General features: G+C 57.8%; 1 protein-coding gene across 3 annotated transcripts; it reads right to left on the bottom strand.

Annotated features, from left to right (window-relative positions):
- Positions 1–1,320: 1,320 nt before the first annotated feature.
- Positions 1,321–12,161, bottom strand: LOC140918409 (forkhead box protein J1-B). 3 transcript variants are annotated; one of them, XM_073362741.2, is made up of 3 exons: positions 10,775–12,161; positions 8,629–9,173; positions 1,321–5,972 (listed from the first exon to the last, which is right to left on the bottom strand). In XM_073362741.2, exons 2-3 carry the CDS (start codon positions 9,142–9,144, stop codon positions 5,199–5,201), a joined length of 1,290 nt encoding a protein of 429 aa, XP_073218842.1. In that variant the 5' UTR covers positions 9,145–9,173; positions 10,775–12,161; the 3' UTR covers positions 1,321–5,198. The 3 variants fall into 3 exon arrangements, with proteins under 3 accessions (XP_073218842.1, XP_073218841.1, XP_073218840.1); XM_073362740.2 differs by having other exon boundaries at positions 11,896–12,161; XM_073362739.2 differs by lacking the exon at positions 10,775–12,161 and having other exon boundaries at positions 8,629–9,222.
- Positions 12,162–19,005: the final 6,844 nt, after the last annotated feature.

The raw sequence follows: 19,005 nt of genomic DNA, 5'->3' as shown, positions 1-19,005 counted from the left end.
AGGGGACCTGAGTAAGGGCTGCACAGAGAGCGTGTGAAGGAAATGCGGGGCCTAGCCTGGCCAATCACAGGGCCGCCGTCTCACCGTTTCTGGCAGGTTGTGAACAGCCCTGGGGAATTGCCCCCATGTAGGTTTGCATGCCCCCTGTCCTGCAGGGATGTGTGGGAAAGGCCCAGCCAGGTGGGGTGGTTTGAGTCACTGGGTGTGGGGAGCTCAGAGGGCCCCACAAGGCAGCAGGTTGGGGCTTCCCAGGCCCCACAGGGGCACTCGCTGCAGTACAAAGGTTCTTGTGCCTGGAGCTCTGGGTGCTCTGGGTGGGTCTGTGCCCAGGATTAGGTGCTGAGATTTCAGCAGGGCTTGTAACCCCTTAGCCTCCCCATGCCCAGCCCTGGCTCTCCGAGTGCCTAGGGACTCAATGCAACAGATTATAAAATGGCACTGAAAGCAGAGATGCCCTAGCACGAGCCCCCTGCCAATCGGGGGGCGGGGTGGGAGGGCTGGCCCTGAGCCTCGTGGTGGGAGTTTGCTGGGCTCCAACACCCGCAGGATGGGCAGGGCATCAGGCACATGCTGGGTGAGGCCTAGAGATGGGGGCAGTGGGGAGTCTGGGAGGCAGATGGAGCCAGCCACAACATCATGTGCCCAGCTGCAGGGTTCCCCCCCACCCCCCACAGGCCGCGGGCACAGTTGTTGCCAGAGAAGAGGCAGAAGCAAAGAGGGGAGAATGGGCCAGGGGTCAGAGTATGATGTGGGGCAGTCACCCTAAACCCCAATTCCTCAGTGACCCCTCAGACTCCCACTGCCCCCAGAATTCCCAGATCAGGCTGTGCCAGGCTGGCAGGACGGGGACAGGGTAGCTTGCCCCGATGCCCTGCAGGAACTCAGAGGGCCGTGTCCACCAGGGCGGTCACCCACGCCCTCACCAACTGCAGCAGCAGATATGGGTATGTGTCCGTTCATTTCAAATATGCCAATCAGCTCATTAAATGATTTACCTAAAATATCACCCATGGTACTGCCCAAAATGTGACAGCACGGGGCACCTGCCTAAGCCAGCCCGCAGCCGGAGAGGGGACAGTGGTTCGAGCGGGCAATGCAAATAGCCTAGGCCAGTGTGCTAAACCTCAGTGGTTCAGGAGACAAATTAGCGCTCACCATTCCCCAAAGAGCTGCGGTCGTGTGCATTCATTGTTTCTGGCACCGGAGCGCAAATCCTATTTAAACAGCATGGCAGGGGAAATACTGAGGTTCTCTACATATATCTGTGTGGGTCTCTCGCTATTATTCTCACAGCAAAATCACTGACAAGCTTTATTATTTTATCAACTGCAATTGGTTAATTACACAGTAAAAGCCTCCTGATTGGTTAATAACTCTGATCAGTTAACAATGAAATCACACGTGGGCTGCATAGGGCAGCGGGAGGCACATTAAAGAGCCACTTGAGGCTCACTGGCCCAGGCCATAGGTCTTGCGAAGCAAGCTCAGCATTCCCAGCAACCTGAACCCAGCCAGCGCCCGCCCCCCCAAGCCTCAGTCTCTGTTCCTAGCCTGGCTCTGCGGACCCCCCACGGCAGCCAGCCCAAGTGCTGAGCCTCCGGGCTCAGCCCACTTCACATTGTGCTGAGTATTTGCTGACCAGCCCCAGGGATGGGGGGGGAGAGCAGTGAGGGGGATTTGGGGCAGTGCTGCCCACTGGTGAGAGGCAGCCATTGGTCCTAGCTCCAGCCAGCTGAGCCAGCCCCACTGCTTGGGGATCCCGCTAGCTGCCCTGGGAGGGACTCGGAGCCAGTTCCAGCTCATGCCATTCATCCTCCTGCGTCAATTTACAGCTCCCGGCTTCAAAAGGCCGTGCCCCCTGGGGCTATGCGGGATCAAGGGGCCTGGGCTGCAAGGCGCTTTGGCTTTGGTTTGTGGGGTCAGTGAGCTGTTGGCTAAACTGGTTAGGCTGAACAGTACCATAGGGCGTGGGGAGGGGTGGGGACAAAATGGGGTTTTGCCTCTGTCCTGATTCCCATGGCATTGCTGCCAGGCTGGGGGAGACTGGCAGAGCGCGCAGCGGGCACGGGTGCGACTGCAGCTCCAAGGGCAGTGCCCGCTGGGCAGAGGACAGCCCCAGCCAAATTTCAGTGTGACACCCAGAGCAATGGCGCCATCTCCCGCAGCCTAGGGGCAGTCTCTCTGCGTGGTGTCCCTCAGCCTGCGGGGTGAGCTGAGATGGATAAAAGGGCCAGACCCCAAGGAGGCCCCTGCCTTTCCATGCCACTGCGTGGGAGGCAGCCGTTCAGCTCCGCTTAAAGGGTCCAGCCCAGTGCTCAGCACACAGAATAGGGTGGGAGTGGAGGATCATGGGGGTCAGCAGCCACCTGGCGAAGCCTGCCTTGGGCAAGGTGAGCCGGTGCCAGGGCTCTGGCTGGTGGGGGGGGGGGGGCTGGGGAGCAGTGAAGGGGGAATGACCTGAAGCTCTCCATGAGGTGGGAGGGGCAGAGGGGCTGGACTCCACCTGGCTGGAGGTGCTGAGCACCAGATTGCTGCCCAGATGGTTCAAGCAGGGTGAGGCCTGGCAGCCTTGGGACACAGAGGCCCCTGGTGCGTTCACATCTGGACCAGGGAACCCTGCGCTGGAGGTTTGCACCCCTGGATGCAGCAATGCCCATATGAGCTGGCCCAGCTGGCGTCAGCCCTGCTCGCCACACGGGGCTCGCTCACCTCGGCTGCCCTGCCACCCGCCCCGCCCCTCCGTCAGGGGTGAGAACTGCCTGGCACACCGATGGGCTGGTGTGTTCTCAGCCTGGCATTAGGAGCCGTGCCACTGTGTGCTGGGGGGCAGCTGGGCACGATCCCAGCCCATGCAATGGGCCGTGAACGCTGGAACTGAACGCTATGCTGTAGGAGGGGTCCATTTTTATTCTTTTTGTCTTTTACAATAAAAACAACAAACAAAAACCCAAGGGAATTAAACACAAAAAGCTGCACAAGACAGAGTCTTCAGCATGTGGCTTCTCCCAGGAGCCTCAGCGTCGTGCCAGGTCGGCAGGCTCGTTCGCTGCACGCTCAGACGCCGGCAGGGAAAGAACCCATTGTCAGCAGCGCGTCATCCAGGGAACAGGGGCTGCCCGGTCAATGCCGCTTCGGCACAGGTGCACTGAGCGCTGGTGTAGGGTGAGTCGTCACTGTGACCGTAGCGACACGCATGGAGCGTTTGCATGACGCTGCGTGTCCACGGCCCAGGCAGGGCGGGGGATGGGAGGATGTGGGTGGAAGTGGGAAACGTTCAGCCCGGACTCTCCTGACACGCATGAATGTGCATGGGCGTGTTTACAAATTCAGCCAGGTTGCAGGGCCATCGCAAGCCCAGGGATTTCAGGCCAAAGGCTACAAGGATGTGCTTCAGCCCGGCTCCTTTGCCATCTGGGTGCCCGGGCACGGCTCCGACGGGCACGGTTTGAGAAGCGTCCATAGATCCATTGAGATTTTGTGCTTTGTTTTCTGTGAAATCTCCAAGAACGCCTGCGGCCTGGCCTGGCAAAGCTGGGCTGCCCGTTGAATGGCTGTAGGGGACTCACAGCCACACACACACACTTTCTCACTCTCACACCCTGCCTCTGTTCCCTCTTAATTAGGGATGTAAATATCCATTTTAAAAGTTAACCATTTAAACTATTACAATTAGGTCATTTAAACGGTTAACCAATAAAGGGGAGAGGGGCTGGGCCCTCTGCGGCTGGGGCTGCTCTGGCTGACTGGCCCACGGGGTTGGGGGCTAAAGGTTAGGGTCGGTTAACCCAGGGGTGGCCAACCTATGGCTCCAGAGCCATGTGCGGCTCTTCAGAAGTTAATATGCAGCTCCTTGTATAGGACTGCGGGGCTGGAGCTACAGGCATAAACTTTCCAGCGTGCTGGGGGGTGCTCATTGCTCAACCCCCGGCTCATCATTTTCCTCATTTCACAGGTGGGGAAACTGAGGCACCAAGCTGCGCTTACCCAAGCTCACAGTGCAGGATAATGTCAGAGGCGGGAACAGGACCCAGCTGGCCCATTTGCCTCTGCCTCTCGCTGGCTCCCTGCTCCAAAGGGTAGCACTGCCCACTCCTGAGGCAGGGTGACCTCTGCCATCTTCACCCTGAGGGGGAGGGGAGGCTACCATGCCTAACCGCCAACCCAGATGAGGCCTAGGAGCGGTGAAGCTGGCTAGGGCCCTGCTGCAGAGCCAGGTGCTTCCCTCAGGGGTGGAAAGTGGCCAGCACTGGCTTGGAGCCATGCAGCCAGGGGAGGCTCCTTTGGTTTGCCTGGTAGACCTGCAGCTCAAGGCTCAGCTACTGCAACGGGCGACTGCAGGAGGGAATTTCACTGCCAGCTCACCCCCATCCCTGGCTGGACATCAGCAGCTCCCAGCAGGAGGAGCGGCTGGGTCTCCAGGCCACTTGCCAAATACCCAAGTCCTGGCAGTGGGACTCACGCCATGGCACAGCTGCTCCCTCCTCCCTCCCAGGCTAGGGCGATCCCAGCAGAGGCCCCTCCCAGCCCAAGAAGTGGGTCACCCACAGCAGTGTTCCTGGGGCAGGCTACACAACTCTGGTGCTAGCTCTTCCCTCCTGTCCTGGGCCATCCTGGTGTGTTTTTGGGCACGACGCCATTCATGGCAGTTCCCTGCGAGCCTCCTGCCCACCCCTTCCCTTCCCCTACAACTTCCTCAGGCGCCTCCCCTGTGGTCCTGCCCCACAGCTGCTGCCGCCTTGGCCCCCCCTGCAACCTGGGGGCCACAATGGGGCACAGAGCCTCCTGTGGCTTAGGGCCAGGATCCAGCTTGCCCTGTAACGGTCACTGCACGGCCAAGTCGCCGCTCTGGGGCACTACAGTTTGCTGGGGTGGGAGTGGGGGGACGAGTCCCCATGCAACCCCTGCATGAGGGCTCAGGAAGCCACAGGTGCTGGCATTTGGGGACAGCAGAGAGACAGGGCCTTGTCCCTCCTGCTCTCCCAAGTGCTCTATGGGCTTGACCTGCCTTCACGCCAGGGGGTAGGAGACAGGCAGGGGCCCAGCGCTCCCCGCAGGGGAATGGTTGCACCTCAGCAACCTGCCAGGGCCTGGATCCAGCTCAGCTGAGTGAGGGGCAGTCAGAGAAGAGCGATCAGCTGGGGGGCTGGGCGCTGCAGCCCACGGGCTCCTGGGGCCCTGTCCCAGAAGAGAGAGGGGGATCACATGAAGGCATCGACTTTGTCCCAGGGCTGCGTCTCGCTGAGGAAGCTGTCACAGAAGTTGAAACCCTGCTCAAAGCCCCAGGGGTTGCCGAGTGCCTCCCCCCTCGCCTCCTCCCAGGGGTGCTGGGGGGCGTCGGCAAAGGGGGTGAAATCCTCCCCGTGGGAAGCCCCTGGGCTCGGGTGATTGGTAGCCAGAGCGCCCCACTTGCCAGCAGGGGGTATGTAGCTGCCTTGCATGGCAAGGTCCACCTCTGTAGCCAGCGAGCTGAGCGCTGCGTTAATATCCAGGTCCTCAAAATTGCTGCCATTTCCCTGGAAGACGTCGTCAAAGGCATCGGCCCAGTCGAAATCTCCCCGCAGGGCCTCTGCGTCTCCGCCACTAGAGGGCAGCAGAGGGGACGAGGCAGTTCTGGCTGCCAGGCAGGCGCGCTTCGGCAGGGGGCTGGGGGCATCCAGCAGGGGGCAGCATTGGCCATGCTGGTGCAGAGGGCCGTGGGCAGCCTGGTGAGGGGTGTGCCCTGGCTGCCTGTCCCCCAGGTGGGGCATGGGGGACAAGAGGCTGCACCCAGCCTCTGGGACGGGCACGGTGGGGTGCTGCTGTGGCGGGCTGTAGGGCGCGGCCAGGGGCCGTCTCCGCTTGAACACACCGTTGACGAACATATCGGCATACTGCGGGTCGATCTCCCAGAAGCCCCCCTTGCCTGGCTCGTCCTTCTGCCGCGGCACCTTCCGGAAGCATTTGTTCAAGGACAGGTTGTGCCGGATGGAGTTCTGCAGCCAAGAGAAGGAGGAACAGGCCCATGAAGGACACGGTGGCAAAGCAGGGCCAGCAGTACCTGGACGTGCTGAGTCCTCCCAGCACCTAGAGAGTGCATAGCACTCGCCCCATTGGACAGCTGGGGAAACCGAGGCAGTGGGCTTTAAGGACCATGGAGTTCGGCACCTAAAGATCTTTGAGGATCTGGGCCTAAGTGACTTACCTGGGAAGGAAACTGGATCAGAACCAGGCCTCCTGACTCCCAGTCCCAACCATTCGCACCTTTTACCCAATCTAGCCAGTCTGTTCACCTCTCCATGTTCCACTAATGTGCGTGGGGTGGCCCCATAGCCCTGCAGGATTGCCAGCTTTGCCCATTGCCAATATCCAGGCTCCATGGTACAGATGTATGTTCCTCTGCAGGCCCCATGTGTGACTCACCATGTGAGCGTTTGGGGTTGGGGGCCAGGAAATTCAGGCACTACAGGCCAAGAGAAGGCCTCAGTCACGTGCGGAGCAGAATCTCCACTTTCAGTCTTAACAATATCCCTTTCTGGCCCTCCTGGCTGAGAAGAAACGTGACCGGAGGGCGACCAACGCGGGGCACCTGCCTGAGTCTGCTGAGAGCCTGACGCCGGTGCTCTCAGAGACAGGAAAATGCCCCATGCATCTCAATGGGTCCTTAACACCAAGCCCCTCTGCTCTGGGGGCAGCCCTGCAGAGGCTGTGCTGGAGCTCAAGCATCCTCCACGAGTCAGGGCCGTCCCTCAGCCTCCAGATACAGATCCAGGGCCCTTCCCTGCCCCCCGACAAGCAGCTCTGGACCAAGTGCAGAGAAGAGCCTGTCCACTTGAGGCTGCCCTTGCTCCCGATGCAGCAAACCACCCCCAACCCCCAGGGCTATGCAGCAACCGTTATAAAAAGCACAGGCAGGTCCGAAACCAACTGCTCACGTCACACACAGCCCTGTCCAGCTGAATGGGCCACAGACGCTGGACCCCTCTCCCCTGCAGCTGGGCTCAGGAGCAAAGGGTGTATGGGCTGCGGCCAGGGAGATGCTCCTCCCCAGAGCTGCTCCTGGCACCTTTCTGAGCCTGAGGCTTATAAGAAGACCACGAGCAAGGTAAGGTGCAGCCTGTGGGGGCAGTGCTGGGCTGAACGTGCCATCTGGGCAGCAAGGGCTCTTTTGGACATGCTGGGCAGGTGTCACACCCCCCCATACACTCACCCCACCCAGCTCCTCTCCTGAGACACTCCCAGGCATCCCAGCAAGGCAGGGACCAGCAAAGAGCCCGTGTGGGCTTAGACACCATGGACTAGTCCTGTGTCTTTCGGAGGGTCTTTGCCCTGCCCCCAGAGAGCCGGCTGGGCAGAGCAGCACCCGCTGCCCACAGCAGGAAGGCCCGAGGAAGGGGCCACGTGGAGCCAGGACTGTTCAGGGAAGGCAGTGTGGCTGCATGGGCTGGGCTCCCCCTTGGAGCTGGGGATGGCTGGGCTGGAATTAAGCTGCAGCCACCAGGGGGTCTGGCAGCAGCCCCGCGGATTAGCCCTGCTTAGTTCAGCCTGCCCTGACGCTGCCCAGCAGGTGCACACGGCCTTGGTGTGTTGCTAATGGGGACCTCAGTTTGGTCTAAGAAGAATGCGTGTTGGGACCATGTTTTCCAGCTTCTCCCCGCCCCCCCCAGCAGCTTCCACACCCCGACGAGAAAAGACACCCACTGTTTCCTGTGTTAGAATCACAGGCTTTTTCAGCCAGTCTCACGAGTCTTTGGGACCGGAGCGATGGTGTCAAAACACTTGGGGCGGGTAGCATGGTGAGCATGGGTGCAGGGCTGCCCGGAAGCATTACGCTGTCCATGTCCAGCTCCCAGGAGCAGGAACAACATGCCTGGGGTCAAATCTGCCTCTTGCTCACTTGTCAGCATGGTCAGAGACCTGCCGATGCCTCCTGGGACCCCCCTGGCCCAGAGCCCTCCCTGCCAGAGCTCAGGTGGCCCCATTAGCAGCCCTGGGTCTAGACAAACAAGCCCGGTGTGTTCATCCTCCGCTCTTTATAGAGAGGGGCTTTTGATGAACCCAGAGACATTGGCTCTTGGAGGCCCACCTCCCCCCCCCCCCCGAGTCCTGTCACTTATCCCTCTGAAATCCCAGCAAGCTCCTCTCCGCACAGCGGAGGTGGGGAAGCGATTTGCATGGCCACCATGACGAGTGGGCAGAGCTGACCCACTGAGAGAGGAGACCGCTCGGTAGGTTTGCTGGGAGCTCTCCCACAGCCGTGACCCGCCCCAGAGGTGGCTGCATTTCAGTCCCAAGCAGACACTCTCTCTACCACCTGTAGAGTGAAAGGCCACATGGAAATAAGGGTGGATAAGCCACCTTTCCAGTATTCCCCACTCCAGAAGACACCTGGTGAAGGAGCAGCCACACAGCTAAACACAGCGTTTGCTGGGGTCTTCCAAGAAGCAACAGAGAAAGAGAAACAGTGCCCTGCGCTCCCCACCCCCACCTCTCGGCACATGCAGCCTCAATGGGGGGTGACCGAGGCAGAAGGAATCAAATGCCGCAGCTCATTTATCCACCTGTGGAGCCCCGGTCCTCCTGGTGACAGACGGAGGCCTCCATTGTCCATTGCCTCAACAGGGCTGTTAATTATTCAAGCCACCGACTCACCTGCCAGCTGGGCTCAGCATGCCGGTAGTAGCAGAAGTTCTCCGTGATCCAGCTGTAGATGGCTGACAAGGTGACCTTGGCCTGCTTGCTGGCCCGCAGAGCCATGCAGATGAGGGTGGCGTAGGAGTAAGGGGGCTTCACCCCAGGGTTGCTCTTGTAATCAGTCACTGCCGCGCCGAGGCCGGGAAGGTAGCTGGTGCTAGGGGAGGTGGCAGTGGAGGTGGGCTTGCCGAGGCGCGGGGGCATCCCCTTGGCCGCAGTGTCTCCTGCTGGTGGGCTGGCCGGGGCCTCAGACCCTTGGAAGAGCTGCTGGGGAGGCTGGTGGAGAGGGTGGCTGGGGACAGGTGGTCTCTCCGGATCAGCAGTGACAATGGAAAAGTCTTGGAGCCACTGCAGGCTGGTGAGGCTGTCGTCCAAGGTCACAGCCCCACCCACATTGTCCCGGTCCTCAGGGTGCAGCAGCAGCCACTTCTCCTTGAACCGGGCAGCGATGTCAGGTGAGGCAAGGATGGGCATCCTCCGCGGATAGGCTCCCTCCACTCTCACTGCGGGGCAGAACAGAGGCACGTCAGCCATAGGCCAGCCCTCTCCCATGCCCTGCACAGCTCCTTGTGAGACACACCGCCGGGGAGGACATCTGTGGGTGGAGGGAGGAGAGACCCAGGCTGCAGGGAGTGGACAGCTAGGGCTGGGGTTTGAAGGAGCTGCTGGGGCCAGCACAGCCCTGAGGATGTGGATCTTTCCACCTGGCAGAAGGGCTACACTCCCAGGGAGTTGGCAGCAACCAGGACCAGGTTTTCAACATCCAGGGGTCCCTCTTAACAATGCAACACAGAACTGGCTCAAGCCCCCACCCAGTAATCAGGGAAAACTAAACACTCCCCTCCCCTGGTGCCTCTAAGAGGCAACAGCACCCCACTCGCAAGTAGAGTCTGTGCGTAGTGGAGAAAATGTAGTCAAAGGGGAAACCACCACAACCGTGATTCGAACATGTCTGCCCATGAGCAAAACTCCCGCCCCGGAGTACAGGCAGTCCCCTTGGCCTCCGCTTCTCAACTGGCGGTGTGCAAGTCCAACCAACAAATGCCCCTGTAACACACCACCCCTCCACCACACCCCACTCACAGCTGCTGTCCTTGGTCAGCAGAGACCCAGCGTTCACAGAAAGAAACTTCCCTGCTGTTGTATTCATCTGCTGCCCCTGGCCTCTCCCCTGGTACTCAGTGATTTCAGCTCTCAGGTAGGGAACCTCACTGCTGCAGGCTGGACAGTCTCTTCTGCAGAAACCACCCGGTCAACACTAAGACCTGATTAGCAGGAAATTCAAGCTCCACTGGGAATCTTTCATTTTAAGTGAACAGCTAGAGCTGATCAGTTCTGTGTTTAAACAGTGGAGTGGGGCAGGTCAGATGTTGCCTGTAACCCTTAGGCAGAGTCAACACCTACAGGCACAAAATCCTCCCCACCTCTGCTGGCAGAGGGCATCCAAACCCCCTGCTTAGCGAGTTCAGTTCAGTTGAGGGTGAGCCCCACCTCAATCAGGCCAGGCTATGCACAGTCCTGGTGCCCTTCACTGGTACAATAAAGGATAACATTTCATGAGCCCTGTATTCAGCATTAAAGTGATTTGTACTCCAGTGCCAGCCAGAACTGATAACTTGGGCAACATAGCTCTGTCTGCTCGCACCTAGAAGAGTGGCTGTGTTCATGTAAATACAGTCTGGCCCTGAACCCCCCACCCCCAGCTCATTATTAGGTCTCCAGGAAGACCTCAGTCAGACCTTGCTGGAGGAGGCTCCAGCATAATAGAACAGGCATATCTTTGACACCTTCCAGCAGGGACCTCAAAGCACCTTCCAACCCTGTGTTACCATCTGCATTTACACACAGGAAACTGAGGCAGCACAGGGACCTGCTCAGGGAGCGCCAAGGAGAAGGGCAAAGAATCAGCTGGTTCTGACCCTTGGAAAATGCACCCTCAAATGTACAGTCCCCTTTTGCACGGAGTGAGGGTAGTGCCCAGGCTTTGAATCCCCTGCTCCCCAGGCGAGGGATGGAGCTGTGCAGCCGGCAGGGAGACAAAGGCCGAGCAGTTGCCACCTGCGACGAGATGAGTTACACTGGCACCTGGCTCTGCCCTGCTCACCTGGGACGTGCAGTGTGGAAAACAAAAGTGCTGAGGCGGCCTCCAGGGAGGAGTTCTCCTGTTACCGCAGGTGGCCAGGTGCTGCCACCGAAGGGCTCACGATGACGCTCATTAAGGTCGTGCGCCGACAGACCGGGGGCGCTGCATAGCCGACAGGGAACACAATGCCACCGGGGAGGGCGGCTCGGGGTGGCCCCAGGCGCTAGCAGCTTGAGAATGGACCAGCAGCCACATGCGTGGCAGAGAGCCTGGAGAGCCAGACCCATCGCTAGCTGCCAGGAGGGCCCGAGCAGCAGCAGGATGGGGCAGCTCAGAAAGTCCCCTCTCACTCAGTGGCTCCTGAGTAAACCTCATGGCAGCCAGGCAGGGCCAACCTGGGGCATCTACAAGAGGGGTGTTCTACTCTATGCCAGACACAGCTGGACCCACAGCAGGCTTCCTGAGAGGCCGGTTACTGCCACCTGGGAGGCAGGGCAACGTCAAGCTTAGCCTGTTACAGACAGGGAAACCGAGGCACGGAGCTAGTGTCTCCAGGCCAGGCAGAGCTGGGACTGGAACACAGGAGATCCCGGCCAAGCCCCAGACCCTCTGCCGAAGGCAATCTTCCCGTTCCATCCCCCGGCAGGGGATGAAGGCCGACACAGGCCCTAAGGTCTGAGAGGCCCCCCTCTGCCCCCACCCACAAAATGAACACCACGCTGGTTATGCAACCAGGCTAGAGGCGCGGGTGCGTGCGGATCCGATCGGACCCACAGCTCCAGCGGCCTCCAGACAGAGCCAGCTTTGCGAGGCCAACCCCGTCCGGGACCTGCTCTCCCCACCCCGCTTTTCCTTTGGGGGCAGATCAGGAAAGGAGCCACGTTCAGACGAGATCCAGATCCAAACCCGACGCCCGCACGTCCGCCCGGACCCAGCGGATGCGCTCGTTGCGTGCCTCGCAGCCCGGGTGCTGGGAACAGCAGCCTCTTGGAGCAGCGCCCGAGCGGGGCGGGGGTATCAAAGGAGACGTCTCTTCCTCAAACTTGCCAAACCTCGTGTCGAGCTGCGGGGCTAAGCCTGGAACGGGGCGGGCGGGTGTGAAGCCAGAGCCGGGCGCTTGCCAGGGAGAGCGGAGCTCTTACCTTTGCAGAGAGGTGCGGGCTGGGGGCGGCGGCCCCAGGGGGCACCTGTCTGGACCGGTAGAGAGACACTCCGCGCCTCCTGCTACCGCCCCACCCGCCCGGCTGGCCTGGCAGGGAGATGCTGGGGGCGCCCGTATCGCCTTTTGTAGGGCGCGGGGGGTGAGGGGGGGCTTTAAACCGATCCTGGGTGTCTCATTGGCTGATGGCGTGTGGAGTCCCTTGTGCCTTCTGGCCAATGAGGCCCGGAGGGAGGCTCCCAGCCCGCTCAGCAGTTAGGGAGCCTCTATAAATTCTCATTCTGGACAAAGAAAAGTGCCTTGAGTTGAGGGGCCAGGAGCAAGAGCACAAGGTGGGCCTCCAGACCATGAGATTGGCTTAAACCTCAGGAGATTTTCAGAAATCCTAAATCTGGCTTCTCCCCGTTGGTCTCCTGGTCTCTGAGCCTTTGGGGGGTCACGTTTTCCAGCTTTTCTCCGCAACCACCAGGGCTAGGAATGGATTTTAAAAGGTGATGATGTGAGACTCAGCTTGCATAACTCCAGGAACCCAGACTTTAAGAAAAACACCAATTGTTGGGAGGCCCATGCTGAAATCTCCAGAGCTGGCTGCCTGTGAAACTAAGGAAGAGGGGAAAGCGTCTTCCACATAGGTCCTTGGCCAGTGGCAAGGATGAGTCCAGCTTGTGTGGGAGGGCGAAGAAGTAGTGTGAGAGCTGGGGGATAAGAGACGTTCAACCACCTGCAGCTTCCAAAGCCTCAGGACCTCTGAAAATCAGCCCTTCAGAGGAGACCCAGAAAGGTCTATAGAGCAATGCCAGCTGCAATGCATATTGCAGCTCACAGAGCCTGCAAATCCCAGCATGCAGCATCCCATACTGGCCAGAGCAGGGGCCATGGAGACCACAGGCACAGCTCCAAGCATGGGGGATGACAGAGGGTGTATATCCTGTCCCAAATGTGTTGCATCAAAAGGTGAGCTGGCCGCTGGCAAAGGACAGTGTGACTGTATTTAAATGTGGCACCTTCACCATGTTCCATCCACAGACAAAGCCCATGCTTCGAAAGGGGGGAATTATCTACACCCCATAGATAGGGAAACTGAGGCATAGCCTCAGAGGGAAAGTTACTTGCCCAAGATCACACAGCAAGTTCAGGACAGAGCTGGAATGGAACCCAGGAGTCCTGGCTCCCAGTCCCCTGCTCTAACCTTCCATGAACAATGACAGACCCCAGACTTTTCTTAGCCCATTTTAAACACCAGCTACAGCATTTCCCTCCCTATCAGAGCACATGGTCCAGTTCTTGGATGCTACAGGTCCCAGCATGGTCTTCGGGGCTGCAAAGTTTGGACACCTTAGCCCCTGCTTCAGCACTTCCCCTCATCAGTCTGATAAACTAAACAGCCCCGGCCCTAGCTAGTCAGAGGCCAGAGAGCGGGGGAGCAGGGAAGGGCAGAGAGGGTCTCTTGGAAGGAAAGAAATCAAACTGCCTCAAGAGGCACTGGCAGGGACCTCAATGCACGAGCATACACGCACTGCTGGTTCCCCACAAGTCACACTGTGTTTGGAGTCTCCTATTTGCACCCACTCCCTGGTGAGCCTTGGCCCTGGGGCAGAGTAGGGCTAGACAGGAGTGTACCTCTGCCTGGCAGCAGGACTCTGCCTGAACAGCTTTCATTTGACCCAAACTTATTGGAGCATCTCCTGGGGCTGGTCCCAATGTCCGACACATTCACTCTCCCCTGGACTCTAGTCCTAGTCACTTCAACCTCAATATTCCCCTCTCTCCCTACCCCAAGGCCTCAAAGGGGAGGCCAGATGTTGAGCTTTGGCCACCAGAGCTGGACTCTGGGAGCCACCAACAGCCAGCAAGGGCTCGGGAGAGGGAGGCAGGAAGGGGGCCTGGGCTAGGGACCCATTGCCAGGTCGCCAGTTCTGACCTAGCCCAGGGAAGTTGTGACTAGATGTTGTTGGCTGTCCAGGATGTGAGGGGAGCTCATGGGATGGGAATCCACCTTATGCTCTGCAGCACTGGTACAGACATGGCCAGGTATGCTGAAGGGCTTGTGAGATGCAGGGACAGGGATCATGCTGGGCTGGAATATGCTGGTGATTGAAAGGTTTTGGGTGTTAGCTGGCAGCACCCCCCTGCCCCACCCTGTTTGACTCTTGGCCTGTGTAGACTGCCGAGGTTACCAGTAGCCACTGGACCTACAGGTGACCAACACTGGGGCCCCCCCAACCAAAGCATCCTGGGGACCTTTCTGCAGCCACAAATTCATCCAATGCACATGGGCCTCCAGAGGGGTACATGACCCCTCACCCATGTGCTACCACACTGCTCTTATTGCTGTCACTCGTTAACGGACCACCCCCTCCCCCTGGCATACAGGTCAGTATACATCACTGAACGTCCTGGCTATGGGGGGCCAAGGTCAGATTACACTATGGGATTTTTGGGCTGAATAAGGTCAAGGTCTGCGTGAGAGGCAAAGAGCCACGGCCCCAGAAAGATCCTGGCAGAATCTACTGCCTGCATCCAGGCAGGCTGAGTGTTAGATAACCAATTCCTTTCTGCAAGAAACAGGCTGTGGGGCCTAGCCCTGAAAAAAGCTTGTGAAAATAAAGGTGTTTCCAGTGTGTGATTTCAAACAGCGTTCAGAAATCCAGACACTCAGCACACACCACAGGCTGTGTTGGTCTAGGGATACCTGCCGGACTGTGGTAGGAGAGGAGGGGTCAATTCCTGGTGAGTGTGTCAGCCCAACTCTGAAATACCTGTGGTGCATAGGTCACTCATTCCTCTCAGCGCTCTGGGAAGCAGAGGGGTTGTTGATCCAAGGCTCTGACTCTGGGCATGAGAGCTGCTAGAAGAACCTGCACAGCAGTTGTGACAGTTGAAGTCTCAAGCAAGTTTTGCACTAAAGCTTCATGGCTCATTACCAAGGCCCTTCCCCCTCCAAGAGAAAAAGCTACAGTTAAGCACTTTAGTGCCCTCAGACAAACATAGCACTGACTACCTGAAGGTCCTTGGTTCAGTCCTGACTTTGGCAGGCCCATCATCAAGTGCCTTTGCCAAAGGAGGCCCTTTTCAATGATGACAGCTAAGTGCATTCCCCCCTTTGTGATATAGGGAGGGTAAGGAAAGAGCTTCTGCCTCTACCTAGGGGTGGAAGGAAAGGAATCCTTATGGCCAACCAACCAGCTGCAGGAGTACTCCAGGCTCTGTGCCTGTGTAATCTGCAATCTGTACTAAACTGTATCAGCACAGCAGGCCTCAAGCTCAATAGGTCCAAATGCAAATTTAGACAAACTGAACTCTCCTTTCTGGGGCATACAACTTCACAGGCTGGCCTAAAACCTGATCCGGCTCATATCCTGGCAATTTCAAATGCTCCTCCTCCAACAGATTTGCAAACCTTATGTTCCTTCTTGGGTCTTACCTCCTGATATGCAAAATTCATTCCCAATTAAGCTTCTGTCATTGAACCATTACGAGAATTACTATGGGGAAGTTTAACCTTAGTGTGGACAACAGATGCACAAGCTAGTTTTGAAATGGTGAAAGACTTGATTGTACATAGTCCAGTACTTGCACTATTCAGTCCTGCATTGCCCACAATTGTAACTACTGATGCTTCTGATTATGGACTTGGGGCTGTCGTCATACAACTTCACGAGGACAACAAAGAGAGCACTGTTGCATTTGCTTCAAGGACACTAAGTAATCCTGAGAGAAAATATTCTACAGTCAAAAACGAAGCACTTGCTTGTGTCTGGGTTACTGAAAAATGGAGAACTTACCTGTGGGGCTGCACGTTCAAGTTGCGCACAGACCACAGCCCTTTGATGACGTTGCTCGCCACGAAAGGACTGGGAAGAGCAGGATATCGTATTGCTAGGTGGTCTGCAAGACCACTCTCTTTCAATTATGAACTGGAATATGTCTGGAAACCAAAATGTGGTAGCTGATTGCCTTTCTCGCCTGCCTTTGCCTTCACCAGATTATCCACCAGAGGATGAGGATGTAGTGGTTGCGCTTATTACAAGCACTCTTACTGCAGTTACAAGAGAACAATTTCAAGCTGCTTGTTCAGTGTGTCCAATTCAACAAAAACTACAGGAATTTCTGACAAAGAGATGGCCCACTATCCCCAAAAACCTTGACCCAGTTTTGCGGCCTTATTTTAGAGTTCAGGATGAACTTTCTTAGCTCGATGGCTGTGTGCTACGAGGTACACACCGGCTACTTGTGCCAGAAGAATTACAGTCAAAATTCATACACCTGGCACACGATACTCATCAAGGAATTGTCAGAACCAAACAACGACCACAGGATCTATATTGGTGGCCAGGGATGGACTCTCAAACTGAAGCACTCATAAAATCCTGCGTCACTTACCAAATGCATGATAAGACAGCAGTGACATGTACCCCTCCATTACAGCCCTGTTCCTCTTCCTGAATCTGCATGGGAAAAAGTGGCGATTGACATTATAGGACCCTTTGATACTGCTCCAATTGACTGTCGTTATGCCATCACCTTAATAGACTATTTCAGTAAATGGCCTGAGGTAGCGTTTACATTGCAAATCTCTTCTGCTACTTGATTATCATACACATTGTAAGAAAAGTGATCACTTTAGATAAGCTATTACCAGCAGGAGAGTGGGGTGGGGGGAGAGAAAACCTTTTTGTAGTGGTAAACACCCATTTTTTCATGGTTTGTGTGTATAAAAAGATCTTCTGTACTTTCCACAGTATGCATCCGATGAAGTGAGCTGTAGCTCACGAAAGCTTATGCTCAAATAAATTGGTTAGTCTCTAAGGTGCCACAAGTCCTCCTTTTCTTCTGCTACAGTAATTAAGTTCCTCTCTTCAGTTTTTAGCAGGGAAGGTAACCCCAAAGAACTGGTTCCAGATAATGGTAGTCAATTTACTTCCCTGGAGTTTGAAACTTTTCTAGTAGAGAGGAACATTTTACACAGAAGGTCATCCCTATACTACCCTCAAGCCTATGGGGAAACTGAATGGTTTAACAGAAGTTTGAAAGAGAGTTTGCAAACGGCTAATTGTGGATAACCTTCACTACTGATTTCTTGCAAGCATACTGGGCATACACGACATGCCATAACGCAAAGATCACCCGCAGAGTTACTACACGGGAAACAGATGAATACGAAACTGAACATTGCTGGATTGTTAAAGGCATGACCTGAGGCCCCAACCGAGGATGATGTGAGAAAAACAGTTGAACAGAACCAAGCAAAGTATAAGGCTTTCATAGACAAGCGGTGCGGTGCTAAGGAACCAAAGTTTCAGTGTTGTTCCTTTGCTAGAATACGAAAACCTGGAACTTTACGCAAAGGGGACCATAAATTCACAGCTCCTCTTAAAATCATAGGTGTAAGGTCCCTTCTTCTGTATCGACTTTCTGACAGGAGAGTATGAAAGTCTTGCACCTGTCTATGCATCAAGAGGAGATCATACAAACCCAGTCTGCATTGGATGACTTCACCGTAGTATCAACACAAGACAGTGCCCTGGAACCGGGGCTTGAGAGATGGCCTGTCAGACCCAGACGACCACCTGTCTGGACTAGAGACTATGTTATGTAGTATCTATAGTGTTTTTAGTGTAATAATTCTGTCTACAGTCTAGTGTTTTGTTTCCTATTTGTTCCTAGGGTTAGAACAACGTTTATTATAATTGGGAGAGTTTCTTAAGAGAGGAGGGAATGTGGTGTTTAGATGTTGCTACAGCGCTCCCTCACACCCCAGATGTGTTCCTCCCTAAAGCTTTGCCAAGGACAGCTGGGGGGAGCTTAAGTAGGGTATTTACATGCAGCGCCACCTGATGGCTGAACAGTATAATGCAGATTAGGAACCATTGTACCCGTGGCCAGCCCCCCCCCATCTTCCCCACCCACCTACTCCTGCCCCAGACACCGCACAGCCCCCCGGGTCACAGTGTGGCGCGTGTCCGTCCCCCCCCCCGCTTCTCCCGCCCGGGGTCACAGTGCGGCGCGTGTCCCCCCCCCCAGGCCCAAGGTCACAGTGCGGCGCGTGTCCGTCTCCCCCCCAGCTCCTCCCACCCGGGGTCACAGTGCGGCGCGTGTCCCGTTTCCCCCCGCCCGGGGTCACAGTGCGGCGCGTGTCCCGTTTCCCCCCCCCAGCTCCTTCCCCCCCGGGGTCACAGTGCGGCGCGTGTCCCCCCCCAGCTCCTTCCGCCCGGGGTCACAGTACGGCGCGTGTCCCCCCCCAGCTCCTCCCCACCGGGGTCACAGTGCGGCGCGTGTCCCGTTCTCCCCCCCCAAGCTCCTCCTGCCTGGGGTCACAGTGCGGCGCGTGTCCCCCCCCAGCTCCTCCCGCCCGGGGTCACAGTGCGGCGCGAATCCCCCCCCCCCAGCTCCTTCCGCCCGGGGTCACAGTGCGGCGCGTGTCCCCCCCCAGCTCCTCCCCACCGGGGTCACAGTGCGGCGCGTGTCCCGTTCTCCCCCCCCAAGCTCCTCCTGCCTGCGGTCACAGTGCGGCGCGTGTCCCCCCCCAGCTCCTCCCGCCCGGGGTCACAGTGCGGCGCGAATCCCCCCCCCAGCTCCTTCCGCCCGGGGTCACAGTGCGGCGCGTGTCCCCCCCCAGCTCCTCCCCACCGGGGTCACAGTGCGGCGCGTGTCCCGTTCTCCCCCCACCCAAGCTCCTCCTGCCTGCGGTCACAGTGCGGCGCGTGTCCCCCCCCCAGCTCCTCCCGCCCGGGATCACAGTGCGGCGCGTGTCCCCCCCCAGCTCCTCCCGCCCGGGGTCACAGTGCGGCGCGTGTCCCGTCCCCCCAGCTCCTCCCCCCCGGGGTCACAGTGCGGCGCGTGTCCCCCCCCCAGCTCCTCCCCCCCGGGGTCACAGTGCGGCGCGTGTCCCCCCCCCCCAGCTCCTCCCGCCCGGGATCACAGTGCGGCGCGAATCCCCCCCCCAGCTCCTTCCGCCCGGGGTCACAGTGCGGCGCGAATCCCGCCCCCCCAGCTCCTCCCGCCCGGGGTCACAGTGCGGCGCGAATCCCCCCCCCAGCTCCTTCCGCCCGGGATCACAGTGCGGCGCGAATCCCGCCCCCCCAGCTCCTCC

Source organism: Lepidochelys kempii, chromosome 10, assembly GCF_965140285.1.
Source record: "Lepidochelys kempii isolate rLepKem1 chromosome 10, rLepKem1.hap1, whole genome shotgun sequence".
NCBI lineage: Eukaryota > Metazoa > Chordata > Testudines > Cheloniidae > Lepidochelys > Lepidochelys kempii.
The sequence above is the reverse complement of the archived record's forward strand: the minus strand, read 5'-3'. Positions and strand labels throughout refer to the sequence as shown.

Coding starts and splice junctions, on each gene's coding strand:
- LOC140918409 (XM_073362739.2), bottom strand. CDS start 9,222: ATGGGAGAGGGCTGGCCTATGGCTGACGTGCCTCTGTTCTGCCCCGCA. Junction 5,973..8,628: donor ATGCTGAGCCCAGCTGGCAG/GTGAGTCGGTGG, acceptor TCTTGGCTGCAG/AACTCCATCCGGCACAACCT.